The sequence below is a fragment of the Pan troglodytes genome, chromosome 1 (assembly GCF_028858775.2).
Source record: "Pan troglodytes isolate AG18354 chromosome 1, NHGRI_mPanTro3-v2.0_pri, whole genome shotgun sequence".
Taxonomy (NCBI): Eukaryota; Metazoa; Chordata; class Mammalia; order Primates; family Hominidae; genus Pan; species Pan troglodytes.
The window spans coordinates 166,768,942-166,793,518 of NC_072398.2; the positions used below are offsets into that span (position 1 = coordinate 166,768,942).

Below are 24,577 nucleotides of genomic sequence, written 5' to 3' on the forward strand. Positions count from 1 at the left end.
AACTACATTCTCTGGTGGCAAATACCGTCTACATTGACCTAATGGATCGACAGGCCTGCTTCTTGCACTGTCTCCCTTTCAGAAGAGGAACATCTTCTGATACTGTGCAACGATTAATACAAAATAAAACAAATAATTTGTATTTATGGAATGGGGAAAAAAGAAGAGGGCTTCCAATGCTAGAATATAAATCTCGTGAGGTTAGGGATGACATATTAATCAGGTGTGTATCCTCACACTGGGGCACAATGCCTGGTATACAACATATGCTCAGTGAATTCATTCTAAGTACATGGATGACTACAGTACATTCTAAGTACATTCTAAGTACTAGCTGTTCTCCCAAGGGCTGAAAACCTGTCTGTAAGTGGTATCCTATAGACCACTGCAAACATCCCAGATGACTAGCACAAGTTCAAGTCACCTTCAATTCCTGAACATCACCTAGATTCCCCCAACTATATTGTACCCAGTTGAATAGACCTTGCCTAAGTTTTGCTATGTCTTTTAGAAACCGGGGGTCCAAATGCCTGGATATATCTTTGGAATACATTTCTACAGCTAGGCCAGTTCTTTCAGCTCATGAAGTAATGCAAAGTTCTAAGCATATGGCACCAGACACACAATATTAACAGCAGCATCTTTCTTTGAATAATTTCTGCAAGAGCTTATTGTGACTGCATTATTTAAAAACTAAGAACTAGACATAACTGAGCTCTGTTTCAGAGCAACTGTACCAGGGGCAAACATTAGAATTCACAGACACACAACAAAGTGCAGCCTGATACACAGCATGAGTCTAGAGTATCATTGAAATCTAGACTGCATTGCCTCAAATAAGTACTACCTAAAGGCTTCTCTAGGAAGTTCAGGCTGGCACAAGGTGAATACCACAAATCAGACCTGATTCTAGCACCATTTATCCTTGGTTTGGCTCAGAGGACCTGCTGAAGCTGAGACCACAGAAGGTCTTCTGCTCTGTTCTTACTGCCTTATTAGTAAATATGGGCACTGTATCTTTATGAACTGCAAATAACTATACCATAAAGAGTAATAACTTTTGATATCTAAGGACATTCATGTTTTAGGTGATAAAACCACCTTTATGCATTGAATATTTATCATAGGCCTATTTTATGCCAGGATGGTCAACCACATTGACACATTTAAGGGGCGGCAATGCCCTCTATTGAATACCAACTTAGTGTACCATTAACTAGATTATGCTTACCTTTCTGCAATTTTTCAACATTTTTCCATGAAGATAAGCCACTTAAGTTTTTTTTTTTTTTTTTTTTTTTTTTTTTTTTTTGAGATGGAGTCTCGCTCTGTCGCCCAGGCTGGAGTGCAGTGGCACCATCTCGGCTTGGCTCACTGCAAGCTCTGCCTCCTGGGTTCACACCATTCTCCTGCCTCAGCCTCCCGAGTAGCTGGGACTACAGGTGGCTGTCACCACGCTTGGCTAATTTTTTTGTATTTTTTAGTAGAGACAGGTTTCACCATGTTAGCCAGGATGGTCTCGATCTTCTGACCTCCTGATCCACCCGCCTCGGCCTCCCAAAGTGCTGGGATTACAGGCGTGAGCCACTGCTCTCGGCCATAAGTTATTTAATTTTACTCAACTTTTATACAGAGCTAGTCAAGGAAATATGAGCTAAAGTAAACACTGTTACAACAATAGTTAATTGGCTGTTTTCTAAATCTGATTGACTATCAAGATAAAGCTGATGGAAATGCTCAAGAAATTAAATGCCGCCAAACCATATGTGTGTTTCTAGGCCTACACCTTGTTCAGGTGTTCAAGATGAACTGATGCCACATTTATAGACTGTCTCCCAAAAGGTACAGTGGCTTCAGCCCTAACTCTTACCATTTTTATCTAGACCTTATCTTCTCCTAAATTGCTTGAATTTTTGTGATCTATAATGATCTATGCTGATTTTGTTGACAATACATTCTTCTCTTTTCAAAAATATATAAAAGGCAAGATCGGCTGGGCACAGTGGCTCACGTCTGTAATCCCAGCACTTTGGGAGGCCGAGGAGGGTGGATCACCTGAGGTCAGGAGTTCAAGACTAGCCTGACCAACATGGTGAAACCCCATCTCTACTAAAAATACAAAAAATTAGCCGGGTGTGGTGGAAGGTGCCTATAATCGCAGCTACTTGGGAGGCTGAGGCAGGAGAATCGCTTGAACCGTGGAGGCTGAGGTTGTGGTGAGCTGAGATTGCGCCATTGCATTCCAGCCTGGGCAACAAGAGCAAAACTCTATCTCAGAAAAAAAAAGCGAGATCATGTAGTTACATTTAATTTTAATTCAACTAGAAAGAATTCGAAATTTTCCACGTTCTTTCTGAAAACAATATTTTAAAAAGATATTATAAGATATTTCTAAATTAAAAACAAAGATGTAATTATGATGAAAAACATAAAGAGTTTAAATAAATAGTCCTTTTGGTAAATAAATCGACATAAAATTGTATAAAGAACAACTTACCTGACACATTTATGTGGGTCTTTAGGTAACTCCTGGCTGTCATCTTTCACTATAAAGAAAAAATATGAAAGGATTCTGGTTTACTTGGAGATTGAATATATGGCTTTATGTGCACTATTTCCAAAGCCTCAACAAAATGGTAATAAAGGAATAAAAATAAGATATAAAATCTCAAGGAGAGCAAAAGAAAGATGACAAGAAAAATTTTCAAGATAGAAAGCAGATGTCAAGTGGTAACTGTCTTAGCAGGCCATAGAAATTTGAAAAAAAAAAACTGCTTGATGAGAGGAGACCAACGAAAAGCAAATGGATTCACACTTCAGAACCTGTGAAACAGTTCAGGAATTGAATGTGCCAGATACCTCTGGAAGGAGGGGTAAGAGGGAGAGCACAGACACCAAAGACTTATACCCTCATCTTGTGCAATCAGATGATGACCACTGCTCACGCAAGAAGGAAGATATTTAACCTCTGGAAAAACTGGGCCAGAGAGACTCAGGACTGGAGGACAGTAGAAACAAAACAGGATGGAGTAAGAAACTGAAAATGGAATAAATCATATCGAACAGACAAGATTCCTGATTCTCTCCCCTCGTCAGCTGTCAGAGTATTAGCAGTGCTCTCTCTCTCTCTTGCTTGCACTTGCTCTCTCTCTCTCTCTCTCTCTCTCTCCACAAGCCTGGCAGATTCCTCTCAGGAGAAATAGTTAAGTCTAATGAAATGGCCAGGTTCTCACTGAATAATTCTACAATGAAATAAAACTGTCAACAAGCCCAGCCTGTATTCAGAACTTCCAGTCTTTTTAATAGTCCATTCATCATATGTCCATCATAAGAATGGATAGTCAAAGATCACTAGACATTTGAGCAAGGTCAATACCATAAAAGAGAACAATCCTAACCACAAAAAAGAGGAAAATAGGAAACAGAAATATTTTTCTCAAAATCTTCCAGAATATACAACGAACAAAGAGATGGATAATAGGAGAAATTCGGTTTTAAAAAATTAGAGGATCGGCTGTGCGCAGTGGCTCACGCCTGTAATCCCAGCACTTTGGGAGGCCAAGGCAGGCAGATTATGAGGTCAGGAGATCAGGACCATCCTGGTTAACATGGTGAAACCCCATCTCTACTAAAAAAATACAAAAAAATTAGCCAGGCGTGGTGGCGGGCGCCTGTAGTCCCAGCTACTTGGGAGGCTGAGGCAGGAGAATGGCGTGAACCCAGGAGGCGGAGCTTGCAGTGAGCCCAGATTGCCACGCCACTACACTCCAGCCTGGCAGCCTGGGCGACAGAGCGAGACTCCGTCTAAAAAAAAAAAAAAAAATTAGAGGATCAGATCAATAGACCCAACATTCAAATCAGAGCAGATCTAGAAGAGTCAATAGGGAAAATGAAGAGAGAAGAAATTATAAAAGATAACACATAAGAAAGTTTTCCAGAACTGAATGATTAGAGATTGAGATTTCAATAGCTTATCAAATGTCCTATGTAATGTGGAGGCAGGGAAGGGGAGGATACACAAAGAAATATTATCAAAAATTTCAAATCACTGGGAATAAAAAGAAGGTTTAAAAAGCTTCCAGAAAAAAAAAAGAATAAATCACATGTGAAAAATTGGACATCGGAATGAAATTAGACTTCTCAAGAGCAACACTAGAAACTAAAATGTAGTAAAGTATTTACGATTTGGAAAGAAAACTATTTCCAAACTAAAATTTAACCAAACTATGAGCATATGACAGTAACGTAATTACATTTTTAGGCATGCGAAGTTATAAAAGGTTTAGCTCCCAGGTACTAGGAAGCTCCTAGAAGATGTGCTCCAACAAAACAAAGGAGCAAAACCAACCACAAGGAAAATGGGGATTGAGCAGCAAGCAGGAGCTCCAACCCAGCAGGCACCAAAAAGGCCATCCCAGCACACCTGCAAGAGAACTGCCAATTCAGAAATGGAGAGGAAGGAGAGAGTGCCACAGGAAAGAGGGCTCCCAAAACAAAACAGACTCGATGCTGACTGAATACCTAGTAGCTGTTTTATAGCTTTGTCAGAAAGTTTAGAAGAAGAAAAGATAGTACACACATAAAAAACAAAGGAATGTAAAATCAGACCTTTCGTACAAGAAAAGAAAGATAATCATTTATGGTTTATCTGTGGCAAGTATTTATAAAGTCATATTAATGTAACCAAATCATATTAGGAGGATGGGGGAGAGGAAATGTGGGTAGCAATAGTAGTATAAAAGCAAAATCTTTGTATTTTATAAGATGAGGTCTATAAATAATATCTAAAACCGAAAAGCCTAGAAATATTAGTATAGAATCAACTTAGAAATGTGGTGGTAAATGCCAGAGGAAACAGCTAAATGTGTTGAAAGCTAGTGTTGCCTCTGGCAGGCAGCACTCAGGGATAGAGGACATATTTCATTAAAAACTGATTCCTATTATTTGTCCTCTAAAACTATAAACATATATTTCTTTGATAGAAAATAAATATTTAACATTTCTCGTTAAAACTAGCAACTTAGAAACTTTGCCGAAAAGTTACTGGACTATCTGGTATAATGAAATACAAACAGGAAAAAAGAGGTACGTAACTCGAGCAAATAGATCCACACTCTACCATGCTGTTAAACTCAGTTTTTTAGTATCTTATGACATTTGTAAGTAACAGAATATCTGTAACAAAACTGTAATCATCAACAACAAAACTGGTTCTGAATGATGGTGCTAAAAAAGCTCATGTTCTTGAACAAGTAAGCAATGCTACTGGACTAAATTTTGTGTTCCCCTGACACCCACAAAGTATATTTCTCAGGGGAAGGGGTACACTTACACTTAACCAAAGAAGTATACTCACTTTAAAAAGAAACGGCAACCTGGAATCCTATGAGACACCACCTGCTTCAATTGTAGAGACAATTTGCTTTAAAATTGCTCTATTATTAAAAGGATTTTTTAAAACCCAGTGAACAAACTGGGAACTTGAATTGGAGAAGAATCAAATGTCTGTCACAACATTTTCTTAATCACAAGCAGAATATGATGTATTTGTAGAATTATCAGGTTTTTAAAAAGTATATCACACAAATTAGTATTACAATCTCCCTAATATTTCTATATTCTCCTTTATTCTAGTATTATGACTCAATGTCAATTATAGCTTATTTAGATGAGCAGCTGAAATGTATTAGATGATCCTCCTTTTTTATCAAAAACTATAGGAATATACTTGGCTAAGAAAAAATAATTACCTCAGGCTTAGCTACCATCACTCAGCTTTACTCTTTTTATACTCTTGTATTTTTCTTCAACCAAAGGTTTTAAAAATGATACAAAACTTATATTTTAAAAAATCAAAGCAACTATGACAAACAGAAGATAAATATTACTTGATAATATAACTACATAGAAATCAACATTCACAAGGATGAACTGAAAAAAGGGGCAGATAATTGCTCATATGAAACCTATGAAAGCTCATAACAAATTAGAAAGTAAGTAGCAATACTCAGAATCTATGAGGCAAACAGTTGTTATACATTGTCTCCAGACCTTCCTCCTCTGAGTTTTCAGAAACTTGTTGGACAATAGGTTGGAAGGTATTGAAAAGGCCCCCTTATCCAATTCTTGGCACCAGAGCTTTTTATCAAAGAAGCTCTTTGATAACATCTCTGAAAAATGGTCATTTAGCTCTATCAAATAAACACTAGATACAAAGAATACCTTTAGTAGTAGAGAGTTTACTAACTGCCAGCCTGGCCTTGTCCATTCTTTTAAGCAACTTGAATTATTTCAAACAATTCTTCCTCATGTTTGGCCAACTGGGACCTGGATGGACTTTACCATTAAGAATGGCACAACTATAGAGTCATTTGCTTTTAGGAAAGATCAGCTGGGCACCCAACTGGCTATATAATCGTTTGTTCAAACTGGTACATTGCAAGTGAAAGGAGGTACTGGGAATAATTATACCAGGACTTTCTCAGGCAGTCTGGGGTATGTGAGTCCTCTAAGAAAGGAAAAGGGGCCAGGCCACAAGGAAAGGAGGCTGTCAGGAAATGGGAAGGTCATCAGACCTCCACACTGGGTTTGAGCTTAGAGCTTGGTCTTCTTGTCAATACACTGAGGCAAAGACCTAGCTATTCAGGGTAGGCAAACATAACAAATGTTGGGGGAAAGTTTGGGTAATGAGCGACATTTACATGTCTGCATATCACATACCAGGCTTAGACTTAGGACAATAAAATTAATTCCAGACAACTGATCATGGAGTAAAGTCCCTGATACATTTAAGGTATGTTCTGACATGAGGCAGGGCCAAGCCTGTGTATATGAACTTCAGTTCTGCTACAACCCAGCAGGCCCGGGAAAGTATGACTGACGTGTAACTTTAGTGTTTGTCCTATGTCAGTTTTCTGAAGCAACCCAGAAGAAATCTTTTTCCATAGGAAATCCCTTCGAATATTTGAAAACAGCTTTTACAACTGCCCTTTATCTTTTCTTCTGTTGGCTAAATATATACAGTTTCTTCAGCCTTTAGAAATGTGAGGTTCCAAGTGGAGCCTACTGGTATTCCAGATGAAAGCCCACCAAGCCAGAGAAGGGTAAAATGAGTATATAACACATACTTAGAAGAAGGGAATTTTCTATTACTGCTTCACCTTAAGCTTGTGATCAAATAGCTCCCCCAAGAACTTTGTCGTAGAATAAAGTTCTATGGTACTGGAAAAGATGCTTGATCAACACCATTTGATTTGTATCAGACCCAAAAATCCTGTGGAGGAGGAGCAATTGAACTTGGTCACAATTATACAGACCTAGCTAATGGACTGGGAGTCCTGGAAGGGAAACAGAAAAAGAAGCAATGTAAATCTGAGAGAAAAAGTACTATAAGAAATCAAGGCCTGTTGATTGGGAAGGTAATGATACCAGCTACTATGCAAGGTTGCTGTGTGCTACCAGAAGAAGGTGGGGCAGGATATAAAGGAAATAACTATGTCAGTAGGAGCCCAGCTCTCAGCTGTGGGAAACCCTACTGTGCACAAGAAGCCAGAAGCAGCGCTCTACTACCTGGAGAGAAAGAGAGAGAGAGCGCACAGGGGCAATGGAGGCAATGGAGTTAGGAGTCATAACGAGGCTGCTGGCAGGATACCAAGGGTATCAGGAAAACACTGCTCAGTGGAGCAGAAAGACTGAAGAGCTTCAGGCTCTATTTCCACATGGACTCTTAGAAGGAATTCCTGGGGAGGGAACTCTCCGGAAAAAAAACATTGACATCTTGCTAATCAAGAAGAAAAGTGGTACAAATCAGTAAGATCTGGAGTACTGCAGGTGAAGTCTGGGAAATGTCCATTACAGATTGAAGAGTTAAAATTAGATGTCATATCTTTATGATGGGTGGACTAGTTTCATTTGGCACCATCCATGCATATGACCATAATATTTAAAGATACGGAGCTTGAGATCTTTGATGATCTTTAAAAAAGGATCACACTGATTGGTTTCACAAAGAGTTACAGTAGGAGAGATCTTAATACCATTCATTACTGAAAATGGATACAGAAAATATTTCAAATATTCCCTTATATAACAGTTATTTCCTAGATCACTATGCTATAAATGTTTAAAGTATAATTGATAATTGCCAAATAACAAAAAGTAGGTACTTCTTTTTTTTTTTGAGATGGAGTTTCACTCTAGTTGCCCGGGCTAGAGTGCAATGGCATGATCTTGGCTCCCCGCAACTTCTGCCTCACAGGTTCAAGTGATTTTCCTGCCTCAGCCTCCCGAGTAGGTGGGATTACTGGCATGTGCCACTACGCCCAGCTAATTCTGTATTTTAGTAGAGACAGGGTTTCTCCATGTTGGTCAGGCTGGTCTCGAACTCCAGACCTCAGATGATCCACCCACCTCAGCCTCCCAAAGTGCTGGGATTACAGGCGTGAGCCACTGCGCCTGACAAAAGTAGACACTTCTTACTTTGTAATGGCCTGTTGAAAAGTCTTAGAATTGTTCTGTACAGAGATTCATCTTTAACCAGTATTCTGGCTGCTTCCAAATTCACTGGATTCTCTAGCACTGGATTAGAAAGCATAACCTATAGGAAAACACAGACAACATATAATTTCAGAAGTAAACTTTTTTTAGAGCAAAAAGACAAACCAATATATACAACTTTCAATAAGCATTTATTAAATGCTTACTATGTATGGATCTGGAAATAGATTAAAAAATAACATGAGACATAGTCTGTACTCTCAAGAAACCTAACCTTAGGCTCATGAAGGTATGGTGTAAAACCGTGATAGATCAAAAAGCAAGTTACAAGTTCCTTTCTGTAACTTGTTCCTTCCTAGCATATACATTTAAATTGAATTTAAATTAAGATTATAAAAATTTTAGTTGATGGTGGTTAGTGTATTTAAAATTCAAAATATTTTAAACAACATTTCAAGTACACTTCCCTTGAATAACAGTGTGATAATTGAAAATGTATCTCATTTGTTATTAAGAAAGAAGTAGTTAGTCATTATGGTCTCAACTTGCATTGCCCATCACTGTAGGCACAGTCACAGGTGGTTATTTACATTTAAAATAATTAAAATTAAGTAAAATTAAAAATTCAGCTCCCTAGTCACAGTGGTAAAATTTCAAGTGCTCAGTAGCCACATATGACTAGTAGGTACTGTATTGAACAGTGAGATATATTGGACATTTCCATCAATGCAGAAAGTGCTACTGCGCAGCACTGACCTTCAAAGGAATATCGAATAGCTATTAAAATATTGATTATAACCATATGGAAGTTACTTGAGAGACAGTGTTAAGTGAAAAAGAAACAGGCTATATAGTTTACATACTCATGTGCCACATAACAATGTTTCACTCAACAGCAGACGGCATATATCATGGTGGTCCCATAAGATGATAATACCAAATTTTTACTGTACTTTTTCTATATTTAGATACACAAATATTTACCATTGTGTTACAATGGCCTATAGTGTTTAGTACAGTAACATGTTGTGTAGGTTTGTAGCCTAGGAGCAACAGGCTATAACATAGCCTTCGTATGTATTAAGCTATACCATCTTGGTTTGTGTAAGTACACTCCATGATTTTCAAACAACGATGAAATGTGTAACAACTCATTTCTCAGAATGTATCCTTGTTGCTAAGCACATGGCAATATACATACCATAATTGCAATAATGTAAAAATTCAGGTTCATTCATTCATTCATTTTATTTAATATCTACCAAATGTCAGCATTGTCTTTGGTATGCTCCAGGAAATCAAGGATGAATTAGACCTGTTTCCTGATTTTGGGGAGCTTGCAGTCCAATAGGGGAAGACAGATAAGTAAGCAGTGTGTGCTTTATAGTATTAGTGTTTAACAGAAATCTGCTCAGGGTACTGTTGGGTGTGTAGCAAAGGAAGCTCCCCCAAAACCAAAGCTATTAATTCTCCCTAGGAAAATAAATCAGAAAAGGTATCCTAGAGGAAGATTCATTTGTTCTAACTCTTACAACAACATGAACAGCTGCTTGCTGGACAGACTGAGGAAGAGAAGAGGAGAAAATGAGTTGCCAGGCAGAGGGGAACTGGAGACTGACCATTTCTAAGGTAACTTTAGAACTCTATGAATGTTTTTTTTATCTGAATTGACCCAAGCAATGTGAGTGCAGAAAAGCATGAAGATATAAGTATGAGCAGGATTGCCTGGTGTGTTAGGGAGAGTCTAGGTGTGAGGATTAGATATGCAACAGAACTAGAACTTACACCTGTGGAGAAGGTGGGATCCACTGAAAGATTTTAAATGGAAAAACAGGAGAAAAGAGCAGAAAGCTCTTTCCTAGTAACAGTAAAGTTAAGGGTTTTCTTTATAATTGTCAGTGATTTTCTTTTCCTTCCCATTATCTTAAAAATCTTTTGTAATGTGGGCATATTTGTTTTATTAATGTTTTCGAAAAATAAAAAGACAAAATTGTGTTATCTACTGGCTTTCCATGATATATTTGGCAACACTTTGGTGTCACTTTGCATTACTCTTTAATAGTAAGAACAATCATAATGTTAACTAACTAGAGGTTCAGCATCCTAAATCTGAAAGTCTGAAATCCTAAATACCCCAAAATTCAAAACTTTTTGAGGACCGACATGATGTGCAAAGGAAATGCTCACTGGAGTATTTCAGATTTCAAATTTTCAAATTTGGGATGCTCAAATGGTAAGTATATGTAATGCAAATATTCAAAAATTGGAAAAATTTCCAATTCCTAAGCATTTCAGATAAGAAATACTCGACCTGTATTAACTATTGAGTTATTTTCTTGGACCAGGCACAGTTCCGAATTCTTTACACACATTAATTAATTTCCTCCTCACAGGTTACATGAGGTAACAACAGCCCCATTTTACTGATGAAGAAATTGAGACATTGAGAAGTGGAAAAATTTGTCCAATGATACAAAGGTATCAAGTGGCAGAACCAGGATGTGAAGCCAAGCAAGCTAACTCAGAGCCCCAGATTTTCCTTTTATCAAATTATTCTGCAATTCAAAATTTTCACCAGTTCATTCTGGTTTGCCCTTACTCATTACATTTTGGGATCATTTTGCTATTCTTAGGGCAGACTCTAGTTTAGGTGGATGAGATCAGAATATGTCTCAGTTTAAAGGAATCCAAAGGATTAACCCCAGATTTCTGCATATCACACTCACTCACTCCCTTAAAATTTTTGCTCAAATGTCTCTTTCCTAGAACACAACCTCACACAAGTAGATCCTCAATACATATTTGTAGAATGAATGAATGAACTGAACATTGAATCTTTCCTAAAGATTATATTTTACTTAGTATGCTAAGATGACTAGCCAGGAAAGTATTATTTTATTTATTTTCAAATACAAGAAATAGAAGAAATGCAATTTATATTATAATTCTATATTTAAAAACTCAATTATGCCAGAGTATTTTATATTCTAAGTATTCTAGATAATCAAAATGTAATTATTTATCTTCAGATATTATTAGTGATAAGTAGGTCCTGGATAGATTATTGCTAAGCTAGCTCTAAGAGGTCAAAGCAAGTTCACTGAAATAATTCATTTTAGCATTAGATGAGAAAGGAGGCATTTTTAAGGACCAGAAATAACACAACACTGGGTGGATGTGGTGGCTCTTGCCTGTAATTCCAGCATTTTGGGAGGCTGAGGTGGGAGGATCGCTTGAGCCCAGGAGTTTGAGGCCAACCTGAGCAACACAGTGAGACCCCGTCTCTACAGAAAATTTAAAAAATTAGCCATCCATGGTAGGGCATGCCGGTGGTCCCAGCTACTTGAGAGGCTGAGGTGGGAGGATCACTTGAGCCCAGGAGGTTGAGGCTGCAGTGAGCCAGGATTGTGCCATTGCACTCTAGCCTGGGTGACAGAGCAAGATCCTGTCTCAAAAAGAAAAAAAGAAAAGAAAAGAAATAGCACAACACTGAGGTATGCTTCTAAGGACCATGGGTCCAGTGGTAAAGGTGGCATTTGAGAAACAGGCATCTGAGGAGAGGAGAAAATCCTTGGTATAAATTGTTCACTGGGTTTGATGTGAATACTATTGGGACAGAAAGTAGCTAACTAGCACTGTCAGAAACAAAAAAACAAAAGTGAACATTTTAAGCTGTAGTCATTTGATCCACCTCTCTCAGGAAGGCAAGGTCCATAAATGAAGAAAGATCTAAAAGGCTTGCTCAACATCAGGAAGTGAAGTTAGGAACCAAAAGAAAACCTAAGGTTATATTTTCAGAATTGAAACCATCTAAATAATTATTTTATTCTTTTATAAGATATGTATTCTTTGGTCTTGAGGGGCCTTAACTATCAATTTCACTTTAAATAATAGTTTTTATAATTTAAGTAAGTTCCACTTTGTAGCCTTCATATAGAAGTATGGATTTAAATAAACTTCTCAAATTCTTTAAACACTTAAATATGCATTGTATATTTTAATCTTTGTAGTTTGAATAATTAGGGTAATTAAAAGTATTAAAGAGAGGATTATATGAAATCCATTCTTACCTGTAGGGCAAGTAAGATGCTGCTCAATGTATAGTTTGTATTCCACTTCTCAGGGTTGTCCAAAAAGTCTATACAGGGCTGACCAGTGTGTGGGTCTACTGTATTAAAATAATACATTAATATTTGCATTTATAATAAATTATTATTTAAAACTTACAAACATCAAAATGATAAGCCAGAAAAATTATCTGCATTTACTCTTCCTTTTTCCTAGTTCTTCTCTCTGTACTGAGAAGCACTATACCCATCCCTGGTTCCCACCCATTACCATGTTGTTTTAGCTGAATACATAGGTGCCCCTACAGTTTTTCCTATCCTCTCCTTTAGCAAGATGTGGCCTTGTGACTAAGTTTTTGTTGTGGGACATAAGGATAAGTGTGCAATTTCTGGGTCATTTTTTAAAAGAAGCTGGCTTTCCTTCTTTTCTTCCCCCTTCCCCCAGACTGGAAATGGTGACAAACAGTAAATGCCTTAGTCCCAGAAATGGAATCTTCACATTGAGGATGGGCACAACTTCCCTCCAGCACTGGCCTGTTATATTAAGTTGGAAAGATGTACAGGAGCTTGGCATATGCCCTAACACAGTTAAGTAATTTAGTGTTTGAAAAAATAATAGAGTTAAATAAGAAAAATAAAACTGTAGAATGACTAGAAGAAACTTAAAATGACTATTTGATTTTCTTTTGGGAAAGGATCATCTAAGATGAAAGACAACTGCAAAAACCTCAAAGGACAAGATTAATAGATCTTAAATATAGATTTATTTTAAATCATAAAAATCTCTAAATCCCAGATGTGAAAAAACAGCATAAACAAAGTTGAAAATTAATGACAAATTAGAGGAAATATTTGCAACATCTAGGACAATGTGATAGCATTGTCAATTGTATCATACGAGTCACAAAATAAGAATCAACAAATGTGGGAAATGTTTACTTCTCAAGTATTCAAAGAAGTGCTTATTAAAATAATAGCAAGACTCTTACCAAATTGGCAAAAAAATTTTCTTCAAAGTTTCAATGGCCAGAATTGGAAGGTGCTAAAATAAGAACTTTATATGTACTTTTTGGTAGGAGTACAAATACCACCGAAAGGCAATTTGGCTTTTTATATAAAGACTTAAAACTGTACATAGCCATCTTTTGCGGGGCGGGCGGGGGCGGGGGTTGAAAGCTAGTAAATAACCCTTCTCTCCCCTCAAGTTCATATGTAATTATAAAATAGATCAAAGTATTGAAAGGTGGAAGTAAAAACGTCAGCTTCATTGCACATAAGACTGAAATGGAGAACGCACTTGATGAATGGCTTTAATCAGGCTCCACAAAAGTCCCCCTGATTTAAACTTAACTCCCAAACCGAAGGCCTGCCTAAGTTTCCTGCCTGGAGCAAAAGAGACTGTACCCAGTATGGTTAGAAGGAGAGAGTGTTGAGCAAGTTCTGGGCCACATATGCTCAATGCTTTCCTTAATCTCCCTAATCAGATAAGTGACTTCTAGGAGGAGTGATGGGGGAAAAAAAAGAGCAGTCACAAGTTTTCCTTTACCTTCCCTCCTAGAGACTAAAGTTCCCTCTACTTTATGGAAGTGGGAGGGATGAGGACTAGGGGACAAGAATACCTCCCCCCATTGAATTTAATCCAATAATTCTAACTATTTTAAACAAATAAAGGCACATGTATGTAATTAATTTTGTGTTATAGATACCAAAAATAGGTTTTAATTACAATAAAATAATGTACTAGGGAAAAAAACATAAAAAATCTAATGTAAAATATGAATGTTCCCCTGCCTACTAATTCTACTATTCAAGACCAATATTACCAGTTGGTCTATACAAATATACACACAAACACATATATGTATACACACCCATATGTGTGTGTTTATTAAATGGGAATATATTTTACATTTTATTGTTCAATGTATTTTTTCACTTAACAATGTATTTTCAACATATTTCTGGACACAAATATTTATTCAAAAAATATCTGAATACCTACTATATGCCAGGCAGTGAAGATTCTAAGGATATAGCAATGATCTAGACCTAAAAGGTTCGTAGACCTTCCTCGTTCTGTTTAGAAGCAATACACGTAACTGTAGGATATTTCACTTAAAATTCCTATGTTAATGGAGATTGAAGTTATTTCCATTTTTCCTATTTCTAACATTGCTGTTGGGAATAAACATCTTTTTTTTTTTTTGAGACAGTGTCTTGTTCTGTTGCCCAGGCTGGAGTGCAATGGCACAGTCATGGCTCACTGCAGCCTCGACCTCCTGGGCTCAAGCAATCCTCCTACCTCAGACCTGAAGTAGCTGGGACTACAGGCACATGCTACCATGCCAAGCTAATTTTTTTTATTTTCTGTAGAGACAGGTCTCACTATGTTGCCCAGGCTGGTGTCAAACTCCTGGACCCAAGCAATACTCCCCACCGACCACCCAAAGTACTGGGATAACAGGCATAAGCCACTGAGCCTGGTGGGAATAAACATCTTTAAATATAACACACTCTTGCACACTTGTGCTAATATTTCTACAGAATCGTTTATAAACATGGTACTATGGGAATTTAGGGATATATGCATATTATACCTGATTAGAAACTGTCACACTACTTCCTCAAAAGGTCATGATTATATCAGAGGAACAATGTCTGCCCATGCCTACTAAATATGTATGTTATATTTTGACATTTTATGAATATGTGATAAATAACAATACTTTTTGTTTTAATTTGCTTTTATTTTCTTAGTAGTGAGATTGATAATCTTTTTATGTTTATTTTTGTTGTTTATTCTATCCAGTGTTTGTTTATAGCCTTTCTCCATTTTTTAATTGCTTTATGTTCTTTTTTTATTGATTGACAAGTGTTCTTCATATGATATACATATTCTGTTACATGCATTGCAAATATTTTCCCTCAGTTTGCAAAAGTCAGTGTCTTTGACCTCTGAGTATAATGTCCTGGGCCGTAGAGAAGTTTTAACAGGTTTTGCAGTTTAATGTGTCATATTTTCCATACAGTTACTGGGTTTTATCATGCTGAGAAACGTCTTCCTCACCAAGCCCATAAAAATTCTATTAGATTTCCTTCTTTTCCAGCATTTAAAATTTTTAGATTTTTGATCCTTCAGGAATTGGTTTTGTGTATAACTTTAAGTAGCAATCTAACTTACCTTTTATTTAAAAAAAGTTAATCTGTCCAGTGCATCATTTTTTTATAATAATGAAAAATTAGATCCAACTAAAATATTGAACAATACAGAAATGGTTAAGTGTATTGTTGAACCATTTAAGATGATCTTTTGAAGACTGTTTAGTAATGCAGAAAAAAGACATATAGTTTTAAAATTAAAAACCTAGGCCAGGCGCAGTGGTTCACAGCTGTAATCCCAGCATTTTGGGAGGCCAAAGCGGGCGGATGGTCAGGAGTTCAAGACCAGCTTGGCCAACATGGTGAAACCCCATCTCTGCTAAAAATACAAAAACTAGCCAGGTGTGGTGGTGCATGCCTGTAGTCCCAGCTACTGGGGAGGCTGAGGCAGGAGAGTCGATTGAACCTGGGAGGTGAAGGTTGCAGTGAGTCGAGATCACACCACTGCATTCCAGCCTGGGTGACAGAGAGAGACTCTGTCTCAAAAAAAACACCATAAAATAAATAAAATTAAAAACCTAGAGGCAAAACTTCATGCATAATACCTCAACTGTATAGAAAAAATTCATACTTAGAAAAAAGGAAAATAAATTTGGCAAAATGTTGACAGTATTTTCTCTTTGCATTAGGATTTAAGGTGATTGCTAATTTTTCCAGCCTTTTCATATTTTCCCCAATGAGAGTTCTTACTTTTAGAATCATAATAAAGTTCTTAAAAAGAAAAATGATTATTATAAGAAACAAGGATAATAGGGACAAAGCCTCTAATGATAAAAATGTCATTTAGTTCTTACCATTTGGATGAAAAGGAATTGTGATAAATTTCACAACTGGGGGAGCATAGTTGTACTCCGATGTAAAATGTATTGTCAGTTGGAAGACTAAACCTATAATATAGAAATAAACATTTTTACTAAAGTGTCATGTTGTATTGATTAACTGTAACCTGATTAACACTGGAGTTTCTCTCTACGGTTTAGTCTTTCCACAGTTTTATTTTTAAGTAAATTAATTCATAGAGTGCACAGACTCCTCTGGATAGTATAACAGACACTTCACAATCTATTATAATCATACGTTTTCAGTCTCTTTCCCACTAGTCCTTTCCATCTACTACCTTTGTCCCCCTAACATCCACTGCCTCTGTTGTATCTCGTATTGACTGAACTCACGTTCCCAGAATCTGCTACACCCTTTCTTGTCTACAAGTCTTTGCTGCGCTGTTTACTCTGCCCGAATTTCCTTCTCCTTCTTCTGAACCTGGCAGACTCTTACACATTCTTCAGGACTCAACTCAAATGTGATCTCCTTGGGAAGACATTCCTGACTCCCTCAGGCATAATTAACTAATCCTCTTCCTCTTTAGCATTCTGTTCAAAATCCATAATAACGTATAGTTTATTGTAATTATCAGCTGATGTGTTTTTCTCCCCTACCTCACTCAAGGAATCTATCTTACTAATCCACAATTGAAAGAAAACATGATCGTTAAAGTTTATAGTGGCTTAATGTTCTTGAGATTTTTTGATTTATGAAAATTTGGGGGAAAATCATAAAGGAAAAAATGAGAATTAACTGTGGGATTTTGAAGCCAATAGGAATTTTGATAGTTATTCCCTGATCTCATGGAAGACAGAAGATATTCTCAGTTGATATGCTTTATTGTGTCTGCTTCTTAAAAATGTAATAAAATTAAGATTTGGCATAAAGAAAAATACCCCAAATTTCCATCTATGTTGACACATGGCAAAAGAGTCATAAATGAAAAAATAATGGGAATATTTTTAGAATTTTAGACAACTGGTATAATGCAAACTTATGCATACGAAGAAGAATTTCAGGAAATTTATATAATGCGACCTTATCCTACATAAAAAGAGGATGGGCTAATAATGGTATAAAGACTTTTTTAAAAAATAGATTGGTTTTGAAAATACAAACCCTGCCAAACTGAATTCTGTAGACCTTCAATTTCGACTTCCCATTCCATCATATCTTCACTTACAGGCCTAGCAGTGATACCCTTGAAGTTAAAAACAAAATTAAATCAGATGAAACTTATTAAGTATTTATTGAAGTTTTGAAAATCATATACCAGGTCACACTGAATTCTAAAAACTCTTAATTTTCTTTCCTTGATAAGTTTATTTATTTGCTGCTCTGGGAAAGTGTTATATGTCTTATTACACAGAAGTTAATATAGATCCCAGAAAACATATGCAATAGTAAATAAAAATAAATCATAAGTGTAGAAATCACAAGTGGGACTAGAAAGTCAAGATTAGGATGTGTGACTTATATACTGTATGTGTAAATCAATAACCAATTTAAGATTCAAATTTTAAAAGAAAGAAATAGTTGGAAAGCGCATGTTTCTTCAAAACATTTTAGAGCTATATGAATGCTATATGAAAGGCATGAAGTGGGAACATTTTCATTAGGAAAAAATCCAAAATTACGCTTGTATATAAAAGCAAAGTTTTCCTATACTTGAGGAGTTGTTCCAATGGAGGGACAAGAATGTATTTCATAGAAAACCTTATGAATTACGTTAAGTAACACACTTACAAACACATAAAAACACTTCTGAGCACCCACATAGTTATTGAGTATGTTAGTGCTTGTCCGGGTGAGCACTGTCTCTCTATTATCTATATTTATATATTCCTTCATTGGATTCTCTTTCAACAGAGAACTACAAAGCTCAGGATGAGCAGAAACAATATCAAATGTTAGGTCCATGCCCCTGGAATGTTTGCTGTTGGACTGCATAATTGTTCCTAACATCTCCAGTGAAGGCAGTACTTTTATAGCAGACGTAAAAACTGAACAATGCCACTGAACTACACCTGAAGCAACTGTGGGAAGCACTCTATACCTTTCATGGACAGCTTTCTTTCTATTTTTTCTCTTAAGCACTCCCTCTTCGCCCCCTCTTCCATTTTTCATTTTCCGTAAATCAGTCTGTGGCACCCATGGACACTGATAACTTCATTGGTGGCGTTTAAGGCCAAGGACATTGCTTCTTTTGTGTTAAAACTATAAAGGGAAGGAATTTATGTGTTATGCTGGTAAAAGTGCACCAGACAGTAAGCAGTGGAACGAACACAGGAATTAAGAACTAGGGTTTTGAAGTCCGAAAACCCTGTAATGGAATCATGGGACAAAATCTTTACAGAATATTTCTGAGGCTTAGGTTTTTGGTAGGTAAAATGAAATACTACTTATTGTATAGTATTATAATTAATGAGCATAAGTCTGCACCTACTAGTCACTAACTACATGACAGACCCTGATATTCAGTGCCTAGATCCACATAAATTACTCTGCATAATATGTTCAATATTGTTAAGCATTATTATTTTGAAGTAATAATAATTGTTATTAATATGAAACACATTACTTCAGTGAAATGGATTTATTAAATAACAATACTGTAGTGGCAAATCAGGTTTAACTAAATTACGACTTATAGAATAAAATGGGTTAAACTGCCTCTTAAAAATTATTGCACAATGAAACACATCCCTCCACGTGCCCAGTACTTACCTTATAATTGTTCTCCTTGAGATCACAGAAGTCTCTGTGCAGCAAGAGGTAAGCTCTGCCGTGCATGATAGGCAGCGGAGGGTCTGACACTTGTCCCCAAATGCCTCAGGTTTACTCTGAGGCAGATGTTTGAAGTTATGGGTCACTTTCCCACACTTAGTAAACTGATAGAAGTTACTTGCTTTCTAGAACCTCAGAACGGTACCAAGATAAGTGGCTTCTAAATTTGGGATATAACAATGACTTTTTCTCCTGACTCCTCTAAACGAGAACTTCCCGAAGGAAGACTTGGGCACTTCCTCATCTGCGGCGTTTCACTGCAGTGTCAGCTCACAGCCCAGTCTCAAGACAAACTTGGATGAGCAACGGAGACAAGCCCATGTCGTCAGCGCGTGAGTGGGAGTGAGCGGTGTACGCCTATTAAGGTCCTAGCAGGTTGTCTCCGCTACACAGGTGCAACCCAGCAGCCACGCACCGGAGGAAGCAAATCGGTTGCCAAGCTACAGGCCCGCGTGGGGCCGCCAAGAGACGGAGGCAGGGGGTTGGCCGCTCTCACCCAATCAGCGACAGGGGGCAGGCCTCTTGCTATCTCCACAGCCAATCCTACAACAGTTTCCCCTTTGAAAGGCCAATGAGATTCGTGGTCAAGGCAACACCACGCCTTCTCAGGCCACGAACATGGACTGTACAAAACTAGAGGATGGGATGAGGTCCCAGGACCCAGCGTGTAAGTCACAGAAGCCGTCCCACGAAGTCCCTCTTCGAAATTATCCTTCCTTTTTCTTTGAATATCAAAAGATATAGTAAGTGACTGGTAGGTACAGGTCTGCATAACAATATCTTAACTTACATGGCGAGTTACCATTCACAGTAGTGTGCATGCTATTATGTCATCAAATCCTACAATCACCCTGGGAAAGTGCTCCAGGAACAGGGAACTGCTTAAAATTTCTCTGATTCCCATCTCTTCCCGCACAGTTTCGCACCTGCTGTTCCTTCTACCTAGGCGTTTACCACATTCCTTCCACCCCTTCAGCCCTCATTTCCCCTTCACTCACTCATCCTTCAGATTTTAACGACTCTTTAAGGGATCCTTTCTTTTGTGATCCCACAGGACCTTCTATTTGCCTCCTAGTTAACATTTGCCATACGGCATCACAATTGTCTATTATCTTCACCAGAGTGGGAACTACTGAAAGACACGGTTCCATTGCCAGCGCCAACTACAGAGCCTGGCATCTTTGTTCAGAATACTTTCTTTTTTTACTTTTTACTTACTAATTTTATGGAATCCGGATGTTCATTTAGTCCATTCATTTTACAAATATGTATTAAATACTTTTTTTTTACTTGAAAGATTCAAATGAAGTAAATGTCTTTATGGCTCCAACATACAATAAACAAGTATGCAAAACAAAAATCGTGATTTCAGATGGTGATAAACGTTATGTGGACAATAATAAAACAGTACCATGATAGAGATTGGGGTAGATCATTAAGGATTAGAAATGGTAGTCAGGAAATGCCTCTGTAAGGAATGGGGTTTTGAACTCATACATGAAAGATGAGAAGGAGCCTGCTACATGAAATATTGAGGGCAGAGAGTTCTAGGAAGAGGAAAACAAGATATTTTTGAGTGAGGAAAGAGCTTGTCTTGAAAAGGGAACAAGGGAAGGTCAGGGAGGTTGTGGAGGAGCCTGGGAGGGGTGTGATAAAGATGGGGCACTATACAGTAGGAAGTTTGGGCTTTATTTGAATAGCTATGGGAATCCATTTAATGGGTTTAAACAGGAGAGTGTCATGCTCTGATTTATATTTACTTGATTACTCTGGCTGCTCTACGAAGAATGAATTGTGGGGGGGACCGCTTGGAAGGATCCCACAGTAAATTTCACCTCCAGGTATGGTAGCTTGGAAATCACCAACAACATATTAACTGTACTAAAATGTTGACACAATAAAATGCTATTATTCTATGTTTCCTAAAACTAAATAGAAAGGATTTTTTTCCTGTGAAAACATCAACAGGATCTGGGATTGAATATTTTGGCCCTTCTTTCCAGCCCATCAGATTTCAACATGGGCTTGCGTAGGACTGGAAATGTCAGGTGAAAGTGAGTAAAGGGCTACTTCAGTGAGAAGGGAATAGGCCCAATTTGGAGATCGTAACTAGGTTTGTCCATATCACTGTGGTCCCACAATCCTTTCTCCCACCCTAATGGATTATTGTGATAATGAATTCAGAATCTTTTGTATTTAAAAAAAATATTTATTTATTTATCATGGAAAACATGATATTTTGAAATATGTATATGTTATGGAATGGCTAAATTGAGCTAATTAACATAAGCATTACCTCATATGCTGAGGAAACCTAAAATCTATTCTTATCTATTTTCAAGGATACAACACATTTTTATTAACTATAGTCATCATGTCATACAATAAGAATCCTCCATCTTTTGTTTAGAATTTCATTCTAGGGAAAATTATGTTAAAGTAAAAGAAAGATAAAAGTAAGTAAAGTAAAAGAAAATTAAGGTAAAGAAAAACATTTTTTGTTGTGAATTTTTAGAAGATGGCATTTATATGATACTTAAGCACAATGAAAATCAAGTTGGAAGATATTCATATGACTCCCCCCACAACAAACCTATATTACTAGCTTTGACCTCTTCTTGGGACTTCTGACTAGTATACCTACTAATTTATATCCAAATGCCTGGTTGTCACCCAGCTGTCTTGTCCCAAACACATTTCAAACTCAAATGTCCAAAAATCAACTCATTACTGTTTCTCTCAACCAAGCTTCTGTCCCAGTTGGAAATTTGAAGTTATCTCTGACTCCTCCCCTCTTCCTCATGACTCTTCCTCTTCCTCATGACTCACAAGACATGCTGTTGTCTTAGCTTCTTCTCAAGCCTTACCAATAATGCTCAATTTCGTAACCTTGTCATCTCTTGCCTAGATACAGAACATCTTTGTATTGTACTCCCTGACTCCAGACTTGCTTGTCATGAAACTTGATAGTAATGTATTTAAACTAACATGTGATCATGAAATTCTCTACTTAAAATACTTTGAGGGATTCCCCTTCATCCCAACCTATCCCATCTTCAACATGTGGATTTACTTCCAGGGATGTAGGTGGGATGGCTGAAATCACGGGCAACTTTATATGAGTCCGTCTCTACATTTGTATGTGTATGCAAATGAACTTTTTTTCTTACTTGATAAACCACACACTACAGAATTAAATCAAAGTTTCTTAACATGGCAAAGCAGAGCATTCCATAATATTTTCCTATTTATCCCTACTTTTATTGACGCTCACTCTGCTTCGTACTTGAAGTACCCGCTCCATTAAACTGCATTATCTTTTTCCTGTATGTACCCATCTTGCCTAGGCTCATCATCTTTTCTCCCTGACCTTTCTTCCTCTTTTTAAGTCTAATTAAAAACTGTTAACACATCCTGAAAGACATAAATGCCTCCTTGGAGCCATCCTGAACTGCCAGAATGGGTTGTGTTCTCATTTGACCTGGGTTCATCTTTGTATATTATCACCACATTATTTTGAAACTATTTGTTTATGGGGTTTTCTCACTCACTAGAATATAAGTTCTTAAGGCCATGGAGACCTGTTTATTCATTGCTGCATTCCCAGAACCAAGCACCTGGCTCAGAGGAGGTATCAGTATATTCTGATTGAATTGAACTTAGCAGAATAGAAAGTTTTGGGGCCAGGAGAGTGACCTTCCATGAAAGAACTAGGCGTAAGCAAAGGAAGAGGGTTGCAGAGATGTGAAGAGCTGGGTGATGTAGAGAAGCTCAGCCAGGTCCATGACACATAGGAGGCTAAAGTCTGAAGGACAGTGACAGAGTAGACAATGAATCAGAAGCACCCCTGAGAGCAAGAGCCACCAGAGCAGAAGGGGCTGCAGAGCTTCAGCCAAGGCACCTTTTATAAGCAAAATCCCCAGGACACCAAAAAGGAAGGGAAAGACACTTATGAAGGTCCCACACCCGGAGGGGCTGAGGGGACAAACAGGTTAAGGTTTCCAGAAATATTTTGGGAATGAAGTTTTTGAGAAATAAAAAGCTTCCTGCCAATGTGAGGGTTTGGCACTGTTGTGTTTGGAGATGCTAACTAAACAAGATCACAGATACACTCACTGGCTGGCCAGCATCTTGTATTTTTTCTCTCTATCTTTTTGTTTTTTAGAGAGTTTTCCTCTGTTGCTTAGGCTGGAGTGCCTTGGCGCAGTCATAGCATATCTTATCCTGTGCATGCGTGTGTGCATGTGTGCGTGTGTGTGTGTGTATGTACGTGTGTGTGTGTACCTAGCATCTAGCATCTGTGTAGCAACTGGCTAGGTTTGCCTCCTACAATTAATATTACAGCAGCAGGAGCTGAAAACTAATAGCATCAGCTGTTCAGCCATCTGAGTCACTCAAAATTGGAAATTTATAAGGAGAGGCCCATCTGAAAATATTTTCTCTGCATGGCATCACCTTCCATTTATTACAACAAATGTTAGTTTTAGTAAACTTTTCACATACATGATATTATTGCTGTCATAATCTTCTTGTCACTTCTCACTCCTGAACGTTGTCTTTCTCTGCCTTGTTCATCAGCTTTGTTGTGTTTGGTTGTGGGTTAGACAAACCAACTCAATTGGGAAAATAAATCCCCATCTTCAGTCCTTCCACTGCATTAATTTATTAGTAAGTCTGTTGATAAATAGAGTGTGCCTTCAAGGCAGACCTGGGTTCTGTTCTGTGTCTTATTAACCTGTAAAGATAGTCTTGAAGAAGTTACTTAGCTTCCCTGTGCCTACAATGTTCTCATCTGTAATTTGTGGCCAATAGTAATACTTACTTTGCAGGATCATTATGAGGATTAAAAGATATAATCCCTGCCAATGACTCAGTCACACCTGGCATAGAGTAAGTAATAGCCAACACCTGCACTTTCCGTGTGCTGAGCATGCTGTTCTAAGTGCTCTATGGGAATTAATTTCATCCTCACTAATAACTCTGTACAGTAGGTACTCTTAAGATTCTAATTTACAGATAAGGAAAACCAAGGCACAGAGACACTGGATGATTTGCCCAAGGTTGCACAGCTGGAATGCAACAGAGCCAGGATGCAAACCTGAGTCCATACTTTTAGCCACTAAGCTACTCTGCCTCACAAGTATCTCATGTTCTACTAAGTGAGCTCTCCGGCCTTCAGTAAATTATTGCTACTCTCAATAGCTGTGAGAATATTTTTGTCCGGCTGTTATTTTTGTTTTTGTTAA

At 37.5% G+C, this 24,577-nt stretch overlaps 1 protein-coding gene and 1 long non-coding RNA gene across 11 annotated transcripts in view; one reads left to right on the forward strand and one right to left on the reverse strand.

The window, feature by feature from the left end:
* The window catches only part of UBE2U (ubiquitin conjugating enzyme E2 U), a 64,244-nt gene extending 43,836 nt beyond the window's left edge, over positions 1-20,408 (reverse strand). Inside the window, exons 1-6 of one of the 5 annotated variants that reach the window (XR_010153692.1) lie at positions 19,272-20,408; positions 17,664-17,745; positions 16,517-16,609; positions 12,567-12,664; positions 8,479-8,596; positions 2,498-2,546 (exon numbers count right to left, since the gene is read on the reverse strand). Coding sequence is in view for 4 of the 5 variants with exons in the window: in XM_024346305.3 (XP_024202073.1) it covers positions 2,498-2,546; positions 8,479-8,596; positions 12,567-12,664; positions 16,517-16,609; positions 17,664-17,745; positions 19,272-19,337 (506 nt within the window). In the remaining variant the exon portion in view is untranslated. The remainder of the gene's footprint in view (positions 1-2,497; positions 2,547-8,478; positions 8,597-12,566; positions 12,665-16,516; positions 16,610-17,663; positions 17,746-19,271) is intronic. The other 4 variants (XM_016919843.3, XM_024346305.3, XM_016919841.3 and 1 more) reach the window with 4 other exon arrangements.
* Positions 19,348-24,577, forward strand: part of LOC107966977 (uncharacterized) — a 29,755-nt gene continuing 24,525 nt past the window's right edge. For 3 of the 6 annotated variants that reach the window (XR_001707051.4, XR_008547798.2, XR_001707050.4), the window contains exon 1: positions 19,931-20,085. This is a non-coding gene — a long non-coding RNA (uncharacterized LOC107966977). Of the gene's footprint in view, positions 20,086-24,577 lie in introns of all 6 variants that reach the window. The other 3 variants (XR_008547801.2, XR_008547800.2, XR_010153693.1) reach the window with 3 other exon arrangements.